Source organism: Corvus hawaiiensis, chromosome 6, assembly GCF_020740725.1.
Source record: "Corvus hawaiiensis isolate bCorHaw1 chromosome 6, bCorHaw1.pri.cur, whole genome shotgun sequence".
In the NCBI taxonomy this organism is placed as follows: Eukaryota; Metazoa; Chordata; class Aves; order Passeriformes; family Corvidae; genus Corvus; species Corvus hawaiiensis.
The window spans coordinates 52,346,300-52,367,519 of record NC_063218.1 but is presented as its reverse complement, the minus strand read 5'-3'; the positions used below and the strand labels follow the sequence as shown (position 1 = coordinate 52,367,519).

General features: G+C 44.9%; 1 protein-coding gene across 2 annotated transcripts; it reads left to right on the top strand.

Moving 5' to 3' along the window:
* Positions 1-1,000: 1,000 nt before the first annotated feature.
* Positions 1,001-19,682, top strand: RIC3 (RIC3 acetylcholine receptor chaperone). 2 transcript variants are annotated; one of them, XM_048307296.1, is made up of 6 exons: positions 1,001-1,160; positions 6,974-7,197; positions 7,759-7,837; positions 9,976-10,069; positions 15,329-15,474; positions 16,587-19,682. In XM_048307296.1, exons 1-6 carry the CDS (start codon positions 1,031-1,033, stop codon positions 17,072-17,074), a joined length of 1,161 nt encoding a protein of 386 aa, XP_048163253.1. In that variant the 5' UTR covers positions 1,001-1,030; the 3' UTR covers positions 17,075-19,682. The 2 variants fall into 2 exon arrangements, with proteins under 2 accessions (XP_048163253.1, XP_048163252.1); XM_048307295.1 differs by having other exon boundaries at positions 15,326-15,474.
* The last annotated feature ends 1,538 nt before the right edge of the window (positions 19,683-21,220 follow it).

Sequence of the window (21,220 nt, the reverse complement as noted above, 5' to 3'; positions counted from 1 at the left end):
CAAGGGAGCTGCTCACCTAAACCGGGTAAGGCGCCTCCGGCTCCTCTTGCCGCGGGCCGGACCCAGGCGGTCCCAGAAGGATCCCGGACCGAGCCCCCAGCTGTCAGGAAAATCCACAAACGCCAGAGGTTTATGTCCAAGAAGGAAACAGAGGAGTCCTTCAACCTTATTCGAATAAGGGGAGAGAGTCCACTGGGCCCACGCCGCGGGGTTTTCTCTCTCCAGGTTTCACAGGGCACAGCCTCCTTCTATGCTGCACTCCCGGCCGCGCGGTGCCCTCTTCCTTGCCCCACGGGCTGGGGTACAGGGAAGGTACAGCCTTCCCGCACCGCCCACCCCATATATCCCCCTGGAACCTACTGTTTTACCCCAAAGCTCAGAAGTTCAGGCTTGTGCAGACCCCTGTCTGTCTCAGGAGCCAAGCTGTGCGGGCTCTGCCACAAACCTGCTGCCCAGGGTCAGTAGAGACATTAAACCCCATTGCAAAGACGTTAACACCGTACCTTCACCCATCACATTCTTTGTAAAGACATCAGCTTTCCTCTCAGGCGCTTGTGGATTTTCCTGACAGTAGGGACACCTTTCCCATACGCCAGGTTACTCAGAGCTCCATCCAACCTGGCCTTGAACATTTCCAGGGATGGGGCACCCACAACTTCCCTGGGCAGCCTGCTCCAGTACCTCACCCCCCTCAGAGTGAAGAATTTTTTTCCTAGTTTCTAATCTAAGCCTACTCTCTTTCAGTTTGAAGCCATTCCCCCTCGTCCTGTTACTACACGTGAACAATCCCCCTCCATCTTTCTTGCAGGTTCCCTTCAGGCACTGGAAGGACAAGAAGGGAACCCTGTGTCCGCTTGGCCCTGTTCTGCCTGTCTGAGGTTCAGGGCTTTCCCTCGAGGCCCAGGCCCTGCAATCCCAACGCGTTTCCAAGGCGTTCCCCTCCGGACCCCCGCGCTCCCCTCAGGCTCCCGCGCGGCGCCTGCGCGCGCCTGCGCACAGCCCGCGGGCGCGCGGCGAGCGCGACCCCGCCATGGCGGCCTGGACGTGCTGCCGGGTGGCCGCCGTGTCCTGCCTGGTGCTCTGCGTCTCCCTCCTCCTGCCGCGCACCTTCCTGCCCCGGGCCGGCGGCAGGCAGGAGCCCGGCGCCGCGCCGCCCGAGGGTAAGAGGCCGCTCCTCGCCACCGCCCCCCCTTGTCCCTCCCCGGCCCGGCACGGCGCGGTCCCGCTCGGGCAGCGTCTCGGGGTGAGGCCGGGGCGGGCGGGCTGTGGGGGCTCCGTGAGGGGCCGGGGCCGCACGCAGGGAGCTCCGCCGCCTGGTATGGAAACATAGCCTAGTTCCCCCTTCCCGCGTCACTCCCCCGCGCTCCTCCCTTAGCGACGTGTGGAGTGGCGGAGGATCCATCCGTGGTTACCGCTGTGATCTACTTTCTTTTTTTTTTAAATAGTTTAAAATCTTCCAATGTTCATTTTATTTATGTGTGGGGTATTAAAGCTTCCGAAAAGTGACATGCTCATTCCGCTTATTTTGTTTGTTCTGTTTTTCTTGGCAACACATCCCTTCATTATTTTGTTATTTTCTGTACGGAATGCTTTTGTTGTTGCATATGAAATAAAAATTCATTTGAATCGCCTTCATTGTTCCGTTTCCTACGCCAGCGTTTTAAACTTTTGTTTTCATGCACCCGATTCTCATAATGTTGTGGGCACGTGATGGCTCATTTTAGGCTCATGTCCTGTCCGTGCAGCCTCCCAGCTGTGTCCTTCCTGCCTGCCCTCCCACTCTGCATGTCCTCTCTTAAGGAATGGGTTCATACAAGCATCTCCCATCCTTTTTATGTCCATTGCCTTTTACTGTAGGGCTTTTTTTCCCCCAAGGCACTTCACAAAAGTAGCTGGTATCATAACCCCAAGTCTTGGTAGAGAAGGAGTTTTGCCCAGGGCTGCCTGCACGCTAGAGGTGAGGCTGGTGGAAGCACAGAGAGCTTACAGGTTCTTCGGGATGTTGTCCCACAGGAACTCGTGTTCAGTGACTGTGTTTTGTGCATCCCTCCAACAGCCTGCTTCTCCCATGTCTGCACACTTCAGTGACATGGATTTCATTTAGTATTTCATTTCAGGGTTTTCTGAGGACGTTCAGGCTGAAGTCACTGCTAAAACGATGTTACATTGAAGCCAAATATAGGATTTCCATGCCACAACAGCACTTTCATGGTTACCATGTGTATTTTTGGTCTTTAAGAACTTGAAAATACCTTGGTCAGCACTGTAGATCTACAGGTTTATAGTTCCATTGCAGAATGTCCTCACACTGAAAACCTGAAATGGAGCTGAGTTTTTGGCAGCACATCAAGAGCAGTTCTGTGAGGGCACCGTGCAGGGCCCCATAAAGGCCCAGCAGCCATCCGGGATGGGAGCAGATGTCGTGGGAGGCGGTACCTGGCTCCCCATTAGCTCTGCTCCTGCTCAGCTCCCAGCTGATCGCACAGTGGTACAGGATGATGGAATTTCACACACTTCTCCCCCAGCAGTTGCAGGCCTTGGCAGTTGTCAGTTAGTGTTGTGGTGCTCCTCTTTTTGGCTGCAGGTTGATCTGACAGAGAAACTAGCTTGAAAAAACCCAGCAACAAATTTGTGTCCCGATTATTTTCAGTGCCGTCTGGCTAATGAATGATGTTTGTACCTGTTGTAGCACAGCTGGCCTTGAGCAGTGCTGTGATAGGGTGTCTAATCACAGCTGCAGTTAAATGCTTAAAATAGGGAGCATTTCTCTTTCCATGCTCAGTATTACAAATACTTTCCATCATTCTTGCAGAGATCACAGGACAGCACAGATCAGTGTGTACCTGGTGCAGCACGAGCACCCAGCGCTGCTTCCCTGTTGGACTGCAGCACCTGTCTTTGGCTGAGGATGTAACAACTCTCCTCAGCTGATCAGTTCCAGATGAGAGTTTATAGTCCGTATTTTTAGCTTGATAGCAAGGATTTCATTACACCTGCTCTGTAGACCAAAATTTATTTCACCTGAAGTTATTTATATATGAGCTGCTCAATTCATATCTCTGTCATAGTCATCCTCTTCGGTGCACTGATTACTGCAGTTACCTGACAGGAGTTTCAGGGGCTTGAGGTAATCATGTCATTCTTGAAGTTAATAAAGTGCTTATTGTAGTCTTGGGGGCAAAATGTCTCTGAATAAAACATGCTTGAAGTTTAGTACCATTTGTTAGAACTCAGTGTTACCAGAAGGCTTTTTATCGAAACAGGCTTTAAGCATGGAAATGGCACTTTCTCTAATAAAGCCATTTTCAGATGTCTCTTTTAGGGAAATGGTGACCACAGAACTATAGAAGTTAATATTATCTTCCAGGCAGGAATGCTGTTCTTTTTCACAGTAATAATTTCAAGTATATGACAAAGCTTACTTAACGAACTTACTGTGTTTGTATCACATTCCTTGCTGACTTCATAGACAGGCATTAGAAGGTTTATCTTTTGTTAAAGAGGAACAAAAAGGGGACCTACTTGCCGTTTAAAAGGTACATTTTAAGTCTAGTGTTCATAAATACATGCCACGCATTTTGTAAAGCTACTCTCTAAGCTGGCAGTTTCAGAAAAACCTTACAGCTCCATGGCAGTAGCAAGCTCTGCATTCTTGTGAACAATCAAGTTTCATCAGCTTTACAAAAAAAAATATATGGCACTTCAGGTAACCCCTCTGCTCAGCTTCAATTTGTGCAATGCACACATCAGTTGCCTGCTGGTGTCTTGAAGAAAATGAAGATTTTTCCTCCAGACCCTTCACCATGCTCGTGGCCCTCCTTTGGGCACTCTCTAATAGCATAATGTCTTTTTTATATTGTGGTGCATAAAACGGAGCTGGTAGTGTTAGAAAAGGGATAAGTGCTTGGGCTTTCTGTGGGCAGACGTGTTGGAGAAATTAGGGGGTGGAGAATAGCAGTAAAATATAGTGTATATGGTAAATTACATAGTGGCTTGAAAGAGAATTTGGTTAAATGTCAAGAAAACAGTTTCTGTACAGATTATTCTAAGCTGTTACACCAAACATGCAAGAAAACCCGGAAGGATATTTTGTCTAGACAACATAAAGTTGCACCATCATAGAGTCACTGTGTCTTGCTGTGTGTTGCTGCTTGCAGCTTCAGAACTTACAGGTAACTCGTCTAATTGGACAGAGAGAGGGAGGAAATAAATAGTTTATGAAAATGCACTGCTGAGAGGGGCTAAAGATGGATTCAAGTGTCCTGAAGTGAAGGCAGCAGTATGAGTGAGTCTTTATTGGCTTCCACCAGAGGGGGAGGTCCTGCAGAGCCTACTTAGCAAAAGCTTTCCTTAGAGGACACATCTCCTTTAAATAGCAAGTCCAGCACAGCAGGGGAGAAAAATATGCAAAATTTCTGAGTTTTGGATCTCACAAAAGTGAATTTCACTTCTGATTACTATGATTATCTGAAAAAGTGGTGGTTTTATCAGGAAAATGTAAATAGCACCTAAACATCCAAAAATGTGGGACTCAGAGTAGTTTAAAGATAGGTTGGAGGACTGGAATTTACATTTCTGAGGCAGTAAGATAGTTCTGTATCCCACTGTCACATGTTTGTCTGTTCTTGGGGCTTTCTGTTTGGTTTATTATGCGTGCAGAGTAAGGGCCCTTCTGTGCTCATCAAGTGTCACTTGATTTTCTTGATGGAGAGTGTGTTATTGTCTCCATTTGAAAGTGGTTTGTTTCATCCTTGGAAATGTGGAATCTTGTTCAAGTCGAGTCACGGTGGCACCCAAATCGTTACGTTTTCCATTTATGTACTGTGCATTTAAGAGCTTTGTGTGTATGTTGCTTTCAAGCTGCCTGTGCCCTCCATTTCCTGTGTAATTTGCATGGGTTCTTCACAATAAAAAACTATGGAAGATAGTATTTGTTTATTAAGGAAATAATTATAGAAGTGTAATATCAACAGGGTAGGTTTAGAAATAGGAGCCCTGAAATTCGCCTTTAAAATTATTTTGGTAATGAAATATCTAGTGTCTGTCCCCTTGGCCTGATTATATTTAATTGAATTGAATATTTTAAAGCACAATCGAGGCCTTGTGGATAATTTAGAAAACTATTCACCTTAAATGCAGTTTCACCTTTGTCAATTATTTGCTGCTCTCTTAATATCTCTTTTTTTTTCTTCAATAAATCATATTTGCATAAGATGTTTTACAAATGTTTACCTACCCTGCTGCTTCATCCCCACCTCAGTGATACTGCTCTCTGCACGACATCACACTCGTTTCCACAGTGACCTACTGCTACAGGGCATTGCTGCTAGAGCAGGGGGACTTTCTTGTAAATAAGATGCTTGCTTTCCATCACAGACTTTGAATAATTCACTAAAATTTAAGTGCATGATAACAGCTTCCTCGAAGTTAAGCTAATCTGGGAGTGGGTTTGGTCAGTGGTGCCGTACCCTGGCTGTTAACACTAAAGAACTCACGGAATGTGTGCCATCATCTGCTAAGAAAAATGTGTTTTTAATAGTGGAACTTCATGAATTATTGATAGCACATCCTAATAAGTGTTTACTGCAGTTTTCTGTGCTCAGGAATTTAGCTGCCTATGATGGTGTTTCCTAGCAAGACCAAATGTTAATTCAGTGGTTCTCCTGTGTCTCATAAAAGTATTTGCAGCTGTGTACTCGCAGAAGTAAAGTTAGTTCTTTTCAGTGCTGCTTCAAACCTGCTTTTCTTTTTCTTTCTGCAAGCACAAGCAGCACCATGTGTACCAGGGAGGGGGAGTTTTCCAGCTGGGATCAGGGAATGAGCTGCACGCCAGCCTGGCAGCCACTGGCTCTGGTGCTTCCATCAGCACCTCTTGCCACCAGATTCCCTGGCAGAGTAACTGAGTAATTCAGCTCAGCAGCAGTCGGTGGAAGGGAGTGCAGGTGCATGTCCAAGCTGGATATGGAGATGGAAAGCAGGATGTCAACTACACAAAGGAGTAAAATAGTGAATTTCACAGCAAAACTGTTGAATCGATGGCAGCAAGAAAATGGAATCATGCATGAGCTTACATTTATTGAGGTTCTTGCACCTTTCAGTTGCATGAAATCATCTGCAGCACTGTTTCAGGCTCTCTGCAGTCTTTCTCTAGCATCTGTACATCCATTTATGCTTGCTCTCCTTTCTTGTGTTAAATTAGCTCTGCCTAGAAAGGTTAGAAACCTCTAATTTTTTTTCCCTATAATATGCCAAAGATAATATGTCCTGGGCTATATTCAATCTCCTTTCTTACATTACTTTACCTTAGACGTTTTAAGGAGAACAGCTTGAGGTAACACCACTTCTCTTAATCTTTCATTACTGGCTTGGTAAAATCAGATAAAATACTATTTCTTATGGCAATAGCCAAAAGTCTCTGCTGGGCAAACACTGCAGTCGTGTGTCAGGGTGTTAAGTGGATAATGATTTAGACATAAATACATTTACACACTAATATGCCTTTGGGCAATATTGAAAGATCAGGCTCACAGTGGAAAAATGATATGTTTTAGGGGAGCTTTGAGGAGAGAAACAAGCAGGAATTTGGCATTTCATCCTGCTGGAGATGCTGATCCATCAGCTATTTGGACAAGAATATGCCTGTTAAAGTCCATGTTTTGTTAATTGCCCTGCCAGCTCTTCCTCTGCTTAAAATCAAGAGATTTTAATTGTGTGATTCTACTCTTAATGGTGTAGGAATAAAATTGCTAGGAGTAAATGGCTTTAAGTAAAACCTGACTCTCAGCACTGCACATCACAAGAGACTGAGGACTGAGTTTACAGATTTAGTCCAACAAGTTACTTATTCAGCAGTGGTGGTGAATTTACAAGCAGAGAAAAGAGGTCACTTACACCTGCTGCAGGTTTATGCTACGTGTAAAAGGGTGGAAAGTACCTGGAGGGAAATGATCATTGTGGGTTTTTTTTTTTTCAGGGAAGCTTGGTCGCTTTCCTCCGAGGATGCATTCCCACGCCATTCCCGACAGCCGAGCTGTTCCTCATTTTCCAAGGTCTCACCTTACTGAAGCAGTTGCCAAAGCCAAGGCAGGTGGAGGTGGTAGTGGAAGCACTGGTGGAACTGGGAGAGGTCTTGTGGGACAGATTATCCCTATATATGGATTTGGCATCTTCTTATATATCCTGTACATTTTATTTAAGGTAAGACCAACATAAAGTGAAAAGTCACTTTGGGAAAAAAAAATGATGCTCTCATTTCAGTACCTTGTTCCATTTCAGCTCTGCTCAAAAAAATGCTTATGCTGGACCTTTGCCTGGTGGTCAAAAGATTGGCATATTCTGTGAGTTTTGCTGTTGCAAACACTGTAGCTAAGAATGCAGAGAAGGATTTCTCTGATCCTGCATTGGCCTCTGACCTCTTACAGTTTTTTAAAGGATTTTTTTTTCCCTGGGAAAATGTGCATATCTAGAGCAATGTTAGATTAATTTTGGACATAAGCATGGTATTCTTTTCCCTGTTTTAAGTGGCTACATATTATATGTGCTGTATATGTCACATGTTGTCATTTGTTCCAAGAGTCTTACAGGAGTTTTCAGCTGGCAAAATCTCCCGGCATCTGTCATGGTTTTGCAGCTGGGTGTGCTTTTCTGGGGCTGCCTTCTGGCATACTTCAGTTTTCTGTATTTTTTTCCATTGCCTCTGGGGCTTACCTATTACTGTTGTTGTAACTCATAGAAGGGCCATGTTTTCTTCCTCATCAGCTGGCTTCCAAGGGAAGAACCACTCCTGCAGAGCGGAAATGCCCTACTGCTACACCTGGGAACATGAAGAGGAAAATCAGTGAGTGTGACTCTGAGTTGTATCTGTGCACCTGTTGACACTGTAAGGGGCCAACAGGGTTCTTCAAGTTCTGGGTGCACTGTAAAAAACCTGATGTTCTCTCCCCCAAAAAAACCCCTAAAAACCCGCATGATCTTCTGTGTTGGAATGAGCAAGAGTTAAAAAGACTACTGCTGTCACTTTCTCATCTCATTCAGCCAGTGAGGCTGTGGTAGCAGCCTCATCCCAAGCCCCTCTGGAAGGAATGGCTATTCATGAGGTTTGCTGAATTAACTGCACGGATTTGCTGAAAAGCTGTGTCGCTGATGATTAAAAATGGATAATAGGATGTCCAGCTGTAATTATTCTATAATCCCTAATAGTCTAGTAAGAGCATAGAAAGATACCATAAAAGCTAGTTTCAGTTTTTTGAATTGGTGAATTCTTAGCCATCATCAGGCGCTTCCCTAATTTGTCCTTTTCTTTGTTCTGCAATGCACAGTTCTCATGCATGCAATAAAGAGAGCAAATAATATTCTGAAATGTTAATTTGATTTTACCTAAACATTGGTGAGATAGATTCAAGTATTTATAGGCACTTATTAGATAAATTAATAAGCTTATTACTGAGGATTGGAAGAGTAGTTACCGTTACAGCGTTTAAATGTGTTGTGTTTAGCTGGCTAAACTGTAATAGGAAAGAAAAGTACTTAGGGCTTTATAGAAAGCGGTAGCAGGAAGGTAATTCTCTTAACATAGCTGCAATTATCTTGACATTAATGCACGTATTAGGAATACCTAATGTACTTAGTGCTGTAGATTGTGTCTCCAGTGCACTTGTACTGCATTGTGCCTGGCAATTTTGGGCAATATATTAGCAATGGTAATTGTATTTTTTTCTCTGATGCTTGGTAAGAGAAAGTAACTTTGCAGTAAGTTAATTTTGCCATCATTATATCCCAAGGAACTAACGGTGAAAATTATTGTGCCTTTTTCTAGAGCTCCTAATTTATATTCCTAAAGCATTCATGGCAAGCTGTAGCAGAGCAGGGCACAGGTCACTGCATTAGGAACCTGGAGATTGAGTCACCACTTACATAGTGACCTGGAGGAAGTAACTTCCTTTCTCTTTGCCAGTTTCCCTTCCTCTTCCTTTAAAGTCTCAGACATGCAAAATAATGACATCAGTGTTGCATTAAGTAATGACGAGCTGTGGAGAATAGAGATCTTTCTAAAAACAGGATGTTTGTGGATGGATTTCTCCATTCCTACTGCGGTGAAGTTCCATTGTGCCTTTGTGCTGCTCAAATGGGTGTGCCTGAAGCAGCTGAATATTTCATTCACCCAGGCTGGTTTCATTTTGTCCTGCAGTGGGGAGCAATGGAGTCTCAGCTGCAGGATTTTGAGCACGAGCTACAGAAGCCCAACAAGGAGTTCAAGCATTCTTTTTGGCGTCCGTGCTGCTGCATCTTGACTGTCAATGCTTTCAAAAAGCCAGTTTGGGTGTTCCTGCTTTGTGTCTGCTATTGTACTGTGGCCACAATAGTCTGGCCACATTTTCAAAGAAAGGTGCAAGCACAGCTTTGCTCCCCAGGCGGACACCATGGGCTCCCTGTTAATCATCCCAGCGAGCCTGGCACACCTGGGCAGGGCTGGATTCAAGCCATCAAGCCCATGAACTTCATTCTCTTTGAGAAAGAAGTGGCTTCTCAAACCTTGGACTCATTGGAAAATGTTCAAATGACCTTTTGTTTCTGCTTCCAATGTCTTAAGAGGGAAATTCCATGTGAACTAATTCTGCAGGAGACAGGAAAAAACCAACCAAACAAACAAACACACAAAAACCCCCATGGTATTTTCTTTTCTTAAACTGTAATCTCCAGGGCATTTCCAGTGGCCCACTCACTCTGCTTATTGGGAGATAGCTTGGGAACATTTGAAAGAAGGTTCTTTCTGTGTGTCCTATCACCATTGCTAATATTCTTCACCTTCTTAGGCCAGGAAAAGTAGGTAGAACTCCCTCAGCTGAATGTTTTCGTTTCCTCACAGCCAGTTTGGTTTGGTACAGCATTTGCTACCTGTGATAATGGGACAGGGATACATTTTCAAAGCTCCTACTGACAGATCTTGGGATTTTTTTTTGTTTGTTTGTTTTACAGCTGACTATGAACTCACTCAGCTCCAGGAAAGACTGAGAGAGACAGAAGAAGCTATGGAAAAATTAATCAACAGAGTAGGACCTATGTATGACAGGTGTGTTTCAAATTACAGCATTTTAAGAAGAGATTCTACTCTGATTAGAAATTAACCTTTCTTGCATTCTCTGTATTAAAATAGCATTTTTGTTGCTACTTCAAATTACAGAAGTTTGATTTTACACATCACAATTCTTGTTCTGCAGTTTTTCTCTTTTCAGCATCTATATATAAAATAAATAATTTTTTCCAACTTCATTTTCCTTGAGCAGAAAAGCAACTATCCCTATTTCCCCCCTTTGTACAGAGTGTTATTTGGAAGAAAATGACAGGTATGTGTAAACAGAAGATAAACCATCTACATTTAAAGTACATAAAACAACCTGTTTTATGTGACCAAAGTAATATCTTGAATCATTCTTTTCCAGTTCTATGGATTATTTTCCTAAATTGAAATTCTGTTATAATCTATGTCAATTCCTGTTAGAATAACCATAAAATATTTCTTTAAGGCAGAATTGCATGATAATCTGATTACATAACTTAGTTCCACCCTGTGAGCAGTAAATTCATGCATTTGCTTCTAAGTCTAAAAGACAAAGGGTTGCAAAATTGGCATTCAAAATTTTATTATGTTTATGAATGTTTCCTACAAATCTGATATCACCAGTCTACGTTACAAAGAAGCACTGGGAACACATCTATGTTTTGCATAAGGAGTAAAAAGAACAGATCAATAGGACGCTGCACAACTGCAGTGTTTGAAAACTGAAATACCATAAATATGAAGGTGAGGTTTGCAAAAAACAAGAGCTGCTGTGGTTGTAAATCATGTTAACTTTGTCTGGATCAGCCAAGTCCTGTTTCAACCCACCCTGTAGGAATTCTGTGCTGAACGTGCACATTTTGTTCATTTATGCCTCAAAGCACTTCTCTTTGAGTGTAGTTTTGCCCACTTTGTGCTGTGCCCTGTATTGTCTCGGGCAGACGAGGTGCCCAGCTTGCCCATGTTCAGCCAGGTTCCAGGGGGAGAGCCCTAAACTGCCCTGGTTTTGTTAATGGAACAGAAGGATCCTGCTTTGACTACTGCTCATCTCTGATCTGGAGAGCTGACACAATGCCCTACACGTACCTCTAAGCTGACAGAAATAGGCTTATGAGCTGCCTAGATATTGTGCTGACTCTCAGGATGGGATTTTTTTTTTACGGAGAAAATCGGTTTAGGGTCTCATCCAGTATTTGTTCCACTCTGTGTTATTGGCCCAAAGCCTCTATTTAGTAGAACTTCCCTTCTTTGTTCAACCAGACTATTTATATAGATGGGTCTAAAGGTCTCAGGGGAAATGAGAGTCTGAATCCAATGAAGAATTTTGTATGTTGCCTCTTTGAAGAGGAGGGGAAAAGCACCTCTTGATAGAGCAAATAGCTGTTTTCAAACACTTTGAAGCTTTCTTAATCTACTCATTAATTTCACTAATACTGGATAAATCTATTAAAATAAAACCTGTGGTTAGGAAGTGTAGTTAGACCAGAGTACTGAGCTAGGCTTATTCAATCTGGATATTGATAGATTTAAATAAAAAGGAAGGAGTAAGAGAGTAAAAATGACCTGAGCTTCATTTATTGATACGCAGTTAAACAGAAACCCTTACACAGAAAAGTCAGAGACAGAAATCACTGGTATCAAGTCTAAAATGATGCTGGAAGACCCCAGGTGAGACCATGGCCCCTTACACCAGGTATGGCAAAGCAACAGCCAGCTGGACAAGTGGAGCTTTAGTGACCAAAGGTCATATTCTGCACTGTCACAAAACCTGATGTGGCACCATAACACACAGTGCTTGTCAGAGTGCTGAGGGCTGGGCTCGTGCCTCAGTGTCCTCTCACTGTACCTCAGGAGCATTCTCCCAGCTGAACTGCTCCCGAATTCATCCTGGATTTCTCCTGCAGCAGATTCTTAGAATCCAAAGACATTCTAGTCTTGGAAATTTTCTTCAAAAAAATTGCTTTTGAAATCTGGATGAATTTGAAAGGATTGTTTATTCTCAGAGAATGCTATACCACAGAAAGCAGTCCTGTTTCAAAGGAATAATACAACTGTGCTGTGTGATTTTATTCTGCTTTCTTTTGTAGCAAGCATACATGTTGTTTTCTTGCTATGACTTATCCTGCTCCATTTCTTCGCCTTTCAAATTCATTTGAGTGAAGTGAGGCTGGAAGACCTCTCAATACTATGAGCTGGTTTTCTCAGATGGGATAGCCACTGTTACCCAGCCCTGTGTTACAGAAAGTAGCAGCCAGAAACTTGGATTTGCTTTTTGTTTTAAAGGAGGCTTGAAGACCAACCTCCAAACCAGCTGAGGAGACCTCCTTCCAAACTAGCACACCAGCTGGAATTGCTACACCTTTAAGTAGACAAACACCCTTCCAGAAATGCAAAACTATCAAAAAGTACAAGTACAGATACTTCTAATAAGGCCTAGCATGTTGTAGGAAGAGGCAAGGTAAAGAAAGCAACAGGAAGAAAGAACTGCCTGGCCAGGTCCTCAAAAACGTAACCAAAATTTTCTATTCCTGGTATTTAGGTAAGAGGTAGAAATAATGCAGCTCACTTACCTGTTTTTAAAGTCCTGTTTACCACGCTGTCAACTGGAAAAACTTTCCTTTTTATCATAAGCTGAGCAAAGGTGATACGGAAGAGTGAGAGGCTCCATAAGGTGCCAGTTTTTGGGATGTAGCTGCATATTAATAGTAATTATTTTAAGATCATGAAACTAAAAAAATACCAGTTAACATGTCTGAGGTGCCATTTTAGATTATTTTCCCTGCAGTCATGATGGCTCTTTAGAAAATGTTCTAATCTCAGGGTAAGAATAAGAAACCTTTACTTTACCTGTTAGTGGGCACTTTGGGACTCTACAAAGTGTAAGTATGGCCATTATGAAAAGTAATAGTTGTGTTGGAGCTACAAATAGAGAGAGCAAAAATAATGACCTTTTCTTACGCTGTAAACCTTCTGCATCTGTTATCCTCTTAGTATTCCTAAGCACATGATATCCTGGTAAATCTCCCTCGTGCAGGCAGCCAGATTTCTTATACACTGCCAGCATCCTACAGTAAGTCATCCCAGAGGCCTTAAATGAAGTCACAATAAAACATGGCCTTTAGTTTCTCCCTCTCTGCACGGAAATTTGCCTTTTAAGGGAGGTATTTGGGGGAGGGCTCTGAAATGCAGAGGCCTTGTGTTGCAATAAGACCGTAGTGTTTTCTAATGAGGGTATCCCACATATTAGGCATTTTCCTGTATGAAATGCCACAGTGATGCAGCTGATTAATTGATCCTGTTATCTGAGCTGGCTTATCTGCCCAATGTGCTAAAGAGATAGGCCTCTCTGTCTTCATCCAAGTGATATATATTCAAATTGGGTACAGTTTTGTCTGTAAAAGGAGGATTAGTTTGGCAATGCTGTCGCAGCTTTGGTCAAAGGCTGATGAAACCATTCCTTTTTGTGGGCCTCTTAATTCACATCTCAGATTCCACATCTGCATAAGCCAGGCTTTTGGGAAGATGCTGCCTCACACATTCAGTTGTTTGTGGAAGAGATTGCCACCACAACTTGGGGGCACTCAGTGCAACCTACATGTAGTGTTGAGATATCAACTTTTCAAACTGTGGGGCAAAGTGCTCCTTGGTGGAAATGCAGAGAAGTGATGTTTTGCCTTGTGATCTCAGTGAAACAGTTTAATCTGGGTAGGTGCTAATGAAACCAGCTCCTGAGCTAAGTTCAGTTACACACACACACCTGTGTTTGCAGCTGTGCACAAAATCCAGCCCAGGATCAGCACTTCCACCACCATCACACCAACCAGCAGTAGGAAGCTAATATTGGCTTTAACCCAGGGTGACTTTGCTGCCCTTGGTGGAGTAGCCATCGTGTCACCATCGTTCCCATATAGGCAGAGTGGCACCAGAGTACCTACCTCTTGGAGTGCTGCTCCAGTCCCAGCAGTTGGTAAGAGGAAAACCTGAAGATGGACATGGCAAGCTTATTAGAATTCAGATGACTAGAATGAGGTTCACATAGATACTGACCACCTGGAGCCAAAATGTTTCTTCATCCCTACGATTCACTGAGCAGCCTACTCAGTGAATCTGCTCTTGGAGATTATCTATCTGCTTTCCAGACCAGAGACCACCAGAGACCATCTGTCTGACCTCACATACCACCTACAGTTCAGCATTCTGTGCATGCCAGGGCCACCCTTTCCAAGTAACTGGGGGCAACAGATCCTACCTGAAACCCAGATGCAAAAGGGCGCCGGAGGAGTGGCTTGAACTGGCATTACTGCTCAAAAACAACTTAAACCTCAAGATACCATGATTCTAAACTCAGGGTGAAACAAGCACCATTGGTCAGAACCATTTTCACCCCTGGTGGCCAACAGTGTCTTTCTTATTCTGACTTACTGAGTTAGCAGACCGCAGAGCACCCCCCTCCAAACACTACTGTTTTGTCCCTAAGATTTTTAGGAGTCTTTTTTCTTTTCAGAGAAAATAACATGTAATGACAACACGATCTTATCTATTGGAAGCATTTTTGTTACAGCAACAATTGTATTACCTAAGCAGTAATAATTACTAGATTCAGCAGTGTAGAACCAGTCAAGAGTTTGCTTGGAATCTGATAAAAATCTCAGTCCTCTCCCTGTAATTCTAAAGGGCAAGTTACAGTTAAATGTAACACCTTCTTTGCATTTTTAAATCTTCCTTCCTATTTTTCCCCGCCATCTCCCCACCGGGCTGCATTGTTGACTGTCTGTAATGACAGGATGATCTGTCCAACTTGCAGATTTAGTGGTCATAATGAGGGATCGTCAGAGTCTTGAGGCTAATGACTGTGAGAAATTTTGATCAGCCCCACAAGCTAGACATGTTGCACAGATTCAGAATTTCATTTCCTTATAATACTTCACACCAGGCACTGCACTCTAATTCTTACCTAACACACTTTTATAGGCAAGAAATTTCTGTAGTGCTATTTGTACCATAACTCTTTCGTGTGTGTCACTTTCATCTTGCTCTCACGTTGGCTTTACCTGCCTTCCTTTAGCTGTTTAAATTTGCAGGCTTTTTGGATGAAGGGATAAATTATACCCAGGTGAAGTGCAGAGCACAAGCAGATGTTGAGGATGGGTCACACTCCTCAATAGGTTTCTCCGGACTGTGCTGCTGGCACAGACCAAACAGTTGGGTTCAAACTTTTTTCATAGCTTGTAGTAACAGTGGACTAAATTCTGGTGTCTAATTTTCTAGCAGGACCCAAAATGTTACGACAGACCAGGAAAAAACGTTACTTCAGCAACTCAGAGAAATTACTAGAGTTATGAAAGAAGGAAAATTCATCGATGACATCTCTCCCGAGAAGGAAGCTGAGGAAGCTCCTTACATGGCAGATTGGGAAGGTAAGTGAGAGCCTTTGTTATTACCCTTACAAGAGAAATTGATTAAGGATTCCTCACAGTCCCAGATCCTTTGAAAGCATTGGTTAACTTTATCCTTCCTTTCCAGAAGCCAGTGTTCAAAACTTTGCAAGAGGTTGCTTGGCTTTTTTTTTTTCCCCCCAACCATAATAGAAAAAAAATAGATTTTGAGGTATCTGGCATTTCTTTTAGTCTAAGCACTGTCTGCTGCCCAAAGTGCCATATGAATATTCACATATGCTCCATGTGCTGCTGGGGCTTGGCAGCTCTAGGTTTGTATCTGTCCCTGTCTTTGCTGGGCTGGATTTCTTGACAATCATAAAACCCCTGGCAATCAGAATCAGTATGCTTTAGATAAGTTACAGTTTTCACTTTTGATTAGCCATTCTTGGTTTGCTCCAGTGTTGTAAAAGTCAGCTCTGGGAAGTCTGTCTTATAAAAATTTTCTATTTTAATGTCCTTTCCATTCTGTGGTGTTTACCTGCTACATAAATGTGTTTTCAAGATATCTTGAGCTGCTCGCTGTCATAATTTTAAATGCAGACTTAATTTCTTGCTTTTTAAAAAGCTTTCAAAAATGATCCAAAATATAAAGCATAAACAGTGGCCCTGAGCTCTGTTCATAAAGTCAAGTTTATGATGTTATTTCTAAAATGAAATGCACAAAGTCAGTGATGTATCTGACTTTTCAACTAAGTAATGCTGTTTATAGCAAGGGTTCAAACCATGCATCAGACAATCTGTAGGCAAAAAAAAAACCCCCAAAGGATTCATTTAAAGATCTAAGACACACCATTTTTACCTGTTGTTAGCCCCCACAGCTTCCAGGAAAGCTCAGCTTTCACTCCTGAAAGTCAGGGTTGATATCCTGGCTCCCTAAAAATAAGTGAATTTTTTTCATTATCTCCCAAGGAGACATGCTTTGCACATCTTGCCATGGATTCAATACCGTGATGTGTACGTGGCAGTAAAGAGCTGACATGTGCACTGGCAGTAGAAAAACCAACTGTCCTGGCCAACTTTGCATCCCCCACTGAAGTCAGGACTATTAAATGCTGGTAATACTCCAAGCTGCATATCCCTTTATTCCTAAGGTTATCCAGAAGAGACCTATCCTGTCTACGACAATTCTGATTGCTTCAAGCGCAAGCAGGACACAATCCTTGTAGATTACCCTGACCTGAGCCAGCCCTCTCCAGAAGAGCTGGCAGAAAGAATGGAGGGCATGGAAGACGAGGAGTATCCTTATGATGAAACCCTGCTAAGTGATCTCACCATGGGAATGGGTGGTCAGGATTTAATGCAGACAAAGGATGAGGTAACTCTCATCAGTGAGGAGAAGAGTGACCTTCCTTGCAGCCAGAGCGCCGGGGAGTGCTGCTGTTGCTGCGATGATGATCCTGCTGTCGTAGCAGAGAATGCTGGATTCCACTCGGAGAGCTGTAGTGAAGTAGAAGAGACAAGCCAAGAGGACCTGTCTGTGGAGTCAGAAAATGAAAATGCAGCACTGGAAAAGCAAAAAGTCAGTGAGTCAGAGGAGACAGGCACACTGAGAAAGCGCAACACCAAAGTACTGGATTGATAGGGACAACAGTGGATGCTATCCAGCTGGTAAAGATAGAGGTCATAAACTGTCATCCATGTGGTTTTTGTTCCCAGTGAAGACTTCTCTGTGTTCATCTCCTTGTACCTATTGCATTCTCGTGGTACCAGTCACATCATCTGCCTGAACTGGAAGCCCGTGCCCTCTTTCATGCACTCATCATGGGTTACCATGATGTTGCCAACAGTGCTTTGTCCTTGATTTTTGAAACCTTTTATTTTGGAGCAGATATTTGTGACTCGTTCCTTTTCCATTCTGAAGGAGCTGTCCTTGGTTTTGCCCTTTGTCATCCCAGAGTTAGCCAAATGTCTCTTCTGACTTTTTCAAAAACATCTGCGTGCTATCAGTTAGGAGAGTTAATCAAATCCTTATATATGCATGAGTTTACTGGGATGCTGAAGGACAAAATATGCCTTCTTTCTCTTAGCTGAATGTTAACTGGTCGGCAGAGCAGGTCATAGTCACACACGTGACTCTCTCAACTCTGTCATTGTTCTCTACACTTGAGAAACTGCTGTCACTACAATCCACAAAGCTCCTATGCTACCCCACAGCCCCTTTCCCAGCTATTCCGTGTTGTTGGAGTGGTAGTCTAATCCATGTTGTGTTACTTGTGTGAGCAAGACTGAAGCTCTGTGAGTTGTGCTTTAACTTTGCCTTAGCTGTGGTGAAATTCCCAGATGACTGCAGGAAGTGGACCACAACATGTGAGAGCACTAAAAATATCCCTAGAGACTAAAACCAAAAAACTGGTGTTAAGGTTTGTCTATAAAGGAGAGAACAGCGTGAGGGGGACCCTCAGACTGAAGGTAGCAGGTAGGCTTTTCCTTCTTCCTGGAAACCTGCAGGCTTTTTATGCTCCTGGAATGTTGTTGGCACCGTCTTGTTGAGGCAACCCCAGGTATGGGATGAGGAGGGTGCTGGAGCCAAGGGCTCCTGAGAGGAGGTGGTCGGCGGTCCCTGTGCCCAAGGGACAGCCTTCCTTGTACAAGCAGCATGGCAGGCAGGATGGGCCCCAGGAAAGGGGCCCTCAGCCCCCATGACCCTCCTCCTTGTCCTGTATCTGGGCATTTCTCAGGCCACAGGCCCACATAACCCCATGTATTGGGCCACACTCCATGGCCCAGCCACACTGGCTGTTTGTGATGTCACCAGTCCCTGAGTGCCCCAGCACTACAGAAGCAGGGCCCTCTGCAGCTGCTCCCCTCCCCACCCAGCTCCGAGGCCCTTGATGAATGTCTGGAAGGAAGAACAGCCGGAGCAGCGAGGCGGGTGGCAGCCCACCTTTGTAAGGGACGGCAGCTGGGCCCCTTCCAGTGATGGCCAAAGAGGAAGGCATGTGCCAGGAGGAGGCTGAGGAGACAGTGGAAGAGGAGGAACACAACCACCCCTCTGCCATGAGTGGCACCACCTTCAGTTCCCTGGTCATGGCCATGCAGAGCTTGGCTCTGTGCCCACCAGGGAACGCTGTGCAGCCCAGGGACATCAGCCTGCCAGGGAGCAGCCGGAGCAGTGAGCTGGCTGGCCGCCCACCCTTGCCTGGGACAGCACAGAGACACATCCGGCAGTGGCCAAACAGAGAGTTGCTTTCCCTGGGCCTGAGAAATGGCAATCGACAGTGCAGGAGGAGGAGGAGGAGGAGGGGGAGGACGAGAAGGAGGAGGAGGAGCATCAGCCCTTGCACCATGAGAGCCATTGCCAACATGGAAGGGACAATATCCCGCGCTTGCCTCCAGGAATTCTGGCGGCTCAAAATCCGCGCCTGCATGACTGAAAAATAAGCAACAAGACAAGGATGAAAACGCCGTCATCCTCCTTATTTGGTACTTTGGCGACAGCATCTGTGCTCCCGTGACCCCTTAAGTAGGAGCATGTTTTAGAAACTTTAGAAACTTTCCTTTTTAGAAGCTTTCATGCCCACATCCTGCTTTGCTGGTGCCACCTTACATGCTGGGGTTTTTTAGGCTGTAACATCAACAATTTGAGACTAGGTTTTTTAAACAGTAAAATGATCATAATGAAGGCATGGAGCCCTAGGAATTTCTTCTTTGCAAATGTGCTAAGTAATATTAATGGAGTCCCAGCCTCCACATGGGGCCTGTCCTGCTGGCTCACCTGCTCCATCTCCCAGCATCAACAATTGTTTTGTTGATTGCCATGCATGATACGAGCCCTTCCTTCCTATCTCCTACCCCCACCCTTCCTGGATCTCCTCTGCTCTGAGCCAGAGGGAAAGGACATGAACTGACTTGGCTTCCACCAGGCTGCTGTACTGAGGTGACAGGAGTTGTCCCCAAGAGGGCCACTGAGGTTCCTGGGGTCTGGAGGTGGGGTTATTTCAGTCTGAGGACAACAACATTCCCTGATGGAGAGTGAAGCCAGCCTTGCATGACGAGTATTAGCAGACCAAGGCAAGAATGTAGACAGCTGTGTCCTTGGAGAAGCAGCAGATGCCAGTTCAGCCAGGAAGAAGTGCTGGCCTTCACATGGAGGTCCCTTCTAGCTGCTTCATAAGAAATTCCTTTCAATGTTGGGAAATAAATTTTAAAAAAACAAACCAATAAACCAAAAAAAATAACAACAAAAATTCTTTCTTCCTCTCTTTTTTGGGATTTTGGGGAGTGCTTATGGTTTCCTCTGTCCCCTCTTGGTCTCCACAGCCCAGGAAAGATACTGATGTGTGGGGTATGGGCCAGCCCAGGCCTTGGAGATGGTGAGGAGTTGGGGCCCACAGCACACAAGGGCAGGCTGTGGGAGCTGCCTCTGATCATGAGGGTGGAGAAGCGCTGGAACAGGTGGCCCAGAGAACGTGTGAATGCCCCATCCCTGTAAACATTCTAGGTCAGGTTGGTTGGGGCTTTGACCAATCTGGTCTAGTGTCAGCCGCATCCCAGTGTTCAGCCAAGCCCTTAAATCATTCCGCAGTAATCCCAAGGAAATGGTAGGAGATGTGCTGGTGACCTTGAAGAGCTCCTGTAGATATGGGCACAGCGCAGTGTGAGACTGACCCTTCCCCTGGATTGTCACAGGCTCGTGAATGCTCACTGGGTGTCACCACAACCGTGACGAGGCACAAACCCAGGAGCACAGGGCAGGCATCCCACTGCATCTACACCCACCACGGGGCTCTGGGACACTCTGCTTTAATGAAATAAATTGGATTCCCCTGGTCTGCACTAGCTCTAAGCCAGGCTGGGCACCACAAGGTGGGGTGCTGGCCTGGGGCCACCCCCACAGAACTGCTCACATCTGGCCCTCGGTGCTGGGGTAGGGGAGATGCCCATGGCAATGCCACCCACCACAGCTGGGGCAGCCGATGGGACGGGCCTGTGCCACATCCAGAGTCACCACCCAGCCCCGTTTCGTGTCCCAGCCCAATGAACCCAGCCCTCAGAAGCAGCCTGGAGCCCCGATTAGGGGTCTGGCCTCGCCACTGTTGTTCCAATGCGCCAGGTGCAATCGTTCCAAACGTACCAATAATCCACATCGCTGCAGGAAAGTGAACTTCTGCTCATCAGGAGCTCCTCGTGCTGGCCATTGCTCTGCCAAGCTGCCACTCCAGGTGGGAGCTGCCCAATCCCCTTGGCACAGCGTTACTGTGTGCTCTTGGAATACCCGTTTCGTACCAGACGTTTTCTCCCAGGTTTGCAAAACCTCAGCCAAGGGGCCCCCCTTTTCAATTCCAGATCTATCCAATTGTTTCAAGCACTAAGAATAACGTGAACCCCCCTTTTTACATGAAAAACAAGGAGCTGAACTCCCCTTTTACCTGTGCCTTGCAAGGACTCTAATCCCTTGCACCTTAGGAGTTATTAGGGCTCCTTTTAACACCTGTGACAGAGCTAAAGGCTTCAGATTTCTTTGCAGCACTGACAGGAGAGAATGATACCAATGCAGGTTGGTTGGGTGGCGTCAGAGAGCCTCAAGAGCTCAGCCCTGAGGTGTCGATGGCCTTGGCAGCCCCTCCCCAGGGGCCAGTAAGTGCTCTCCGAATGTAGCCAGCCATGCCTCGTGCAGCAGCTCACCAGCAGCCTTCAAACGGGGATTCCTCTGGTTTATATAACATTTCCTTTTCTCTCTTTGCCTCAGCTTTACCCCCTCTGAAATAGAAATGTCATTTTAGAA